The sequence below is a fragment of the Phalangium opilio genome, unplaced genomic scaffold, assembly GCF_054372755.1.
Source record: "Phalangium opilio isolate 3A_F unplaced genomic scaffold, DU_Popi_V2 ptg000088l_1, whole genome shotgun sequence".
NCBI classification, from domain to species: domain Eukaryota; kingdom Metazoa; phylum Arthropoda; class Arachnida; order Opiliones; family Phalangiidae; genus Phalangium; species Phalangium opilio.
Window position 1 is genome coordinate 2574972 of NW_028324193.1, and position 3919 is coordinate 2578890.

General features: G+C 41.9%; 1 protein-coding gene across 1 annotated transcript; it reads right to left on the bottom strand.

Annotated features, from left to right (window-relative positions):
* Positions 1-944: 944 nt before the first annotated feature.
* On the bottom strand, positions 945-2488 carry LOC149649061 (uncharacterized). The gene is made up of 4 exons (XM_089849421.1): positions 2284-2488; positions 2015-2203; positions 1837-1948; positions 945-1788 (listed from the first exon to the last, which is right to left on the bottom strand). Exons 1-4 carry the CDS (start codon positions 2486-2488, stop codon positions 945-947), a joined length of 1350 nt encoding a protein of 449 aa, XP_089705547.1.
* Between the last annotated feature and the right edge of the window lie 1431 nt (positions 2489-3919).

The following is a 3919-nucleotide window of genomic DNA, read 5'->3' on the forward strand; positions in this document are numbered from 1 at the left end:
CATTGTCTACGGTTTTTAATACTAAGATTTACTATAATTACCGATACGTTGGTTTTTTTATCGCTTTTGTTTCACCGCGTTATCTAAAGGTGATTATCCTGATAATCCATTAATCCGTTAATCCACTAATCCGTTAATCCCGGGTTTCGGCACCATGTAGTTTTTTCCATACGACTAAGTTCGTAGCTAGTTTAATTTTGGGAGAGCTATTTTGAGTTAACTACCGACCGACTGAAAAATCTGTAGTTAATCTTTACTATTTTAGTTCTTTACACTATTTACTAATTTTTATTTTTGCTGATATCTATTTGCTGGTTTGGTTTCTATTTTTTGTTGAAGGTTTAGGTTAAGAAAAAAGCCAAAGTGATTTTTATACTAAAAAACTTGGTTTATTTTTTGGCTAAAGTTCTAGTTGACCCGTTCGCTTGGGTCTCTAAGAGAATTCTGTCCTATTGTGGACACGAAAACCTTTAGGATAACCTAAAGGGTTGAGGGAATTTCTGGTTCTTTCCCCTTTGCAGGTGGAGAGTTTCAAGTAAACAAGTTGTTTTTCTACAATTTTGGGGGTTTTTACAAATTTTTGCACAAACATGTTTTGATCTTTGGAAGGGAAAAAAATAAAATACACAAAAAAAGCGGGAAAGAAAAATACATAACAAAAAAAACTGATAATAATAAAAATGATAATAATAAAAAATGCACTAATTAACTAAATTATTCACACTGGGCCCCGAAATACGTTAAGTATTTCAAAAAAGTTTAATGAGGGCTTGTAAGAAAAGGTGTCTTAAAACAGTCAATTTAAAAACAAAAAATGAGGAATGTTAATTCAATATTATAAACACACAAAAATTTTGCACTATTGGTCAATTTGATTCAGTTTTTGCAAGTTCATTTTTCACTACTTTATCTAGTAGCCATTTGTTTTAATTTTGATTTTACAGTTATACATTACTAGTAGCTCGTACCGACAGCGCGTCAATTTCAAGGGGATATAATAGCTGGATTGGTCTTCTCAAAATGTTGCCATTAGGCGTTCTTATCATACAGGACCTTATTTTTAAATCCCGCCCCTCAAATATTTCGGTTACTACTCCTAATTTCCAGAGGTGCTTGGGGGTTTTATCTTCATGAATCATCATGACGTCGCCGATTTTAATTTTTGAATTGGTTTTGGCTAATTTTACATTATGTGCAGACCTTAGTGCCAGCAAGTATTCGTTTTTCCACCTTAACCAGAATCTATCTTTAACTGCGTTGCGATATTTTTGCCTTTTTGTTAATTCGATTTGTGTTTTAGGAACATTTACTGATTTGTCTGAATACGATGTTAAAGTAGTAAGGCGTTTTCCGATTAGAAAGTGGGATGGAGTGAGGGGTTCTAGGTCGTTTGAATCGCTGCTGACGTACGTTAAGGGTCTAGAGTTGATTGCAGCTTCCGCTTGAACTAACGTGGTTTCCATTTCTACATAGCTTAATAAAGCTCTTCCTAAAACTTTCTTTAACACTTGTTTGGTGCTTTTAACCATAATTTCCCACCAGCCGCCATACCAGGCGGCCCTTTCTACAATAAATTGCCATGTTATTCCTCTTTTTCCGTAAAAGTTCATAACTTCTTTGCTATTTAAACTATTCCAAATTTTGTCCAAGTCCTTGTTTGCCCGATTGAAAGTTTTGGCGTTGTCACTGTATATTTTTCTAGGCACACCTCTTCTCGCAATCATTCTCTTTAGTGCTAGTAAGAACTCATGACTGGTGAGGGAGGTCACTAACTCTAAGTGCAGCGCTCTAGTGACGGCTCAGGTAAATAGGCAAATGTATGACTTCTCGACTGACTCGCCTATTTTTACGTATAGCGGGCCCGCGAAGTCGATTCCAACAATCTCGAATGGCTCGGCTTTGTTTATTCTATCTTGAGGCAGGGGGGCTGTTTCTGCTTCCCCTGGTCCTGAACCCGCTGTAGCTCTTCAGCATGTCAAGCAGTTATTTACTGTTTTTATTGCCAATTGTCTACCTGAGGTGATCCAGAATTTTTCACGAGCTTGGGTGAGGGTGCTTTGGATCCCTCCGTGGCTTATCTGTTTATGACTTCTATCCATGACTAATTTTGCTAGATGGGATTCTTTATTTAGAATGACTGGGTGTTTGATTTCGAAGGGCAACTCTGATTCGGTTAATCGGCCTCCGACGCACATTAAATTTTCTGGATTTAAGATTGGTTTTAGTTTAGCGATGCTTGATGATCGTCAATTGATGTAGAGAGATCTAAGCCAGTCATCTGACTTGCCAGAGGATTAGCTATGATAGCAACCGCCATCGGATCTTCGGGGAGTGTGTGCAATGATGGGGAACTGTTTGGTCCCTCCGTCAATGAGTGGTTCACGTCCATTATAGGTTGTTCGTTTATTCTTTCTTCGTCCTCGTCCCCACTAGACGATATGTCCATGGATCCAAATAGCTCCCAAAAAGTCGGGGTGATATCCGCCATAGTCTGAAAAGTAGAGGAAAAACTGTAGCTTCTACCAGTCGCTTTTCGTTCACGATGTTCATGCTAAACTTTCGTCTGCAGAAAATATAATCCAGACGAAAAACCGATCGCAATACGACTGGGCTGGTGTTACCATAGAGCATGTCGGACGATCTCAAACGGGGGATACGCGAACGGCTGGGGCTTCATGCTGAAGTTACGCATGCCTAATAGGCGGGCTTGGTCCCGATGGGTACCGAGAAAAGCCGCAATTTGTTTGTATGATCGCAATTTTTCTTTTATTGGTTCAGGTGTGTAATAATACACGTCCCCAATTCGACCTCCGGTATCCTTCCTCAAAACTATTTCCCTTTTCCACCCATATCGAAAGGGAGCCATTAACACATTGTCCTCATCCTCCTGGTCTATCTCCGGCACCGGGTCCTTTTGACTACCACGTTTCCGCCTACCCTCACCGGAAGGACCTGCCAACGCTAGGTCTACCCCTTCCTGTTCCTGATCTCGAACCCGGCGTCGGAGGTTATATTCCCGCCGTGGTGTCGGGGTGGGAACTAAGTCATGTACTACCAAAAAGCTATTATTCGGATCGGGTATATCCGGGTCTACATCTATCGATGTTGGTGGCCCATCACCGATCCCTTCAGCCTGGCCTTGACGGGGCCGGAAGTCATATACTCTAACGGGTACCGTATCCCAGACATTCTCCAGTCCTTCCCGGGAATTGGCCTCGTCAAACGACCTTTCATCTTGCGTGACAACCATCTCAGGTCCCTGTTCCTCATCTGGGTCTATGCCGTTCTCCATTTCCTGTGTTACCGGTGGGATTTCTATCTCTGTGGCTTCTTGAGTTTCTAGAACCACCGAGGTCAACAGCAGTTTTAACTGATTGATGTGCCAAGTACCGGCCAAAGCGCCTGACTCCAAATCCATGATAACATAGGAAACTGGGGATATCTTTTCGACCACTCTATAGGGACCCTCCCAAGCTGGAGCAAACTTAGCCCAGAATTTAGCTGCAGCATTTGATAAGCTATGTCCTGCTTTCCATACTAATTGCCCCACTTCTATTTCCCCATCTGAATAGTTTCGGTCATAGAAGCGTTTTTGTTTGGCACTGGCTTGCTCATTCATTTCCTGGGCAAAGTCAATGGATAACTGCCACTCCCGGAGTGGTCCGTCCTCGTATCCCCTAATCTCTCCTTCGATGTCCTCGGGTATCCCGGCAAAGGTACGTTCATCCCAGGGCAACGTAGGCTCATAACCATGATGTAGATAAAAGGTGGATGAACCAGTGGAAGTATGTATGGCACTGTTAATGGCCAACTGAATAAGGGGCAAGCTTTCGTCCCACCTCGTATGGAAATTCCCGGTATAAATACTCATGAGTTCGCCTATGACCCTATTTGCCCTTTCTGTCATATTTGCCTGGGG

Bases quoted from the DNA above. Each gene is read 5' to 3' on its own strand.
- LOC149649061 (XM_089849421.1), bottom strand. From the start codon at position 2,488: ATGGCGGATATCACCCCGACTTTTTGGGAGCTATTTGGATCCATGGAC. The intron at 2,204-2,283 runs GTCAGATGACTG...TCTTAAATCCAG, and splicing joins CATAGCTAATCCTCTGGCAA to AAAATTTAATGTGCGTCGGA. The intron at 1,789-1,836 runs GTCAGTCGAGAA...AGCCGTCACTAG, and splicing joins CTATACGTAAAAATAGGCGA to AGCGCTGCACTTAGAGTTAG.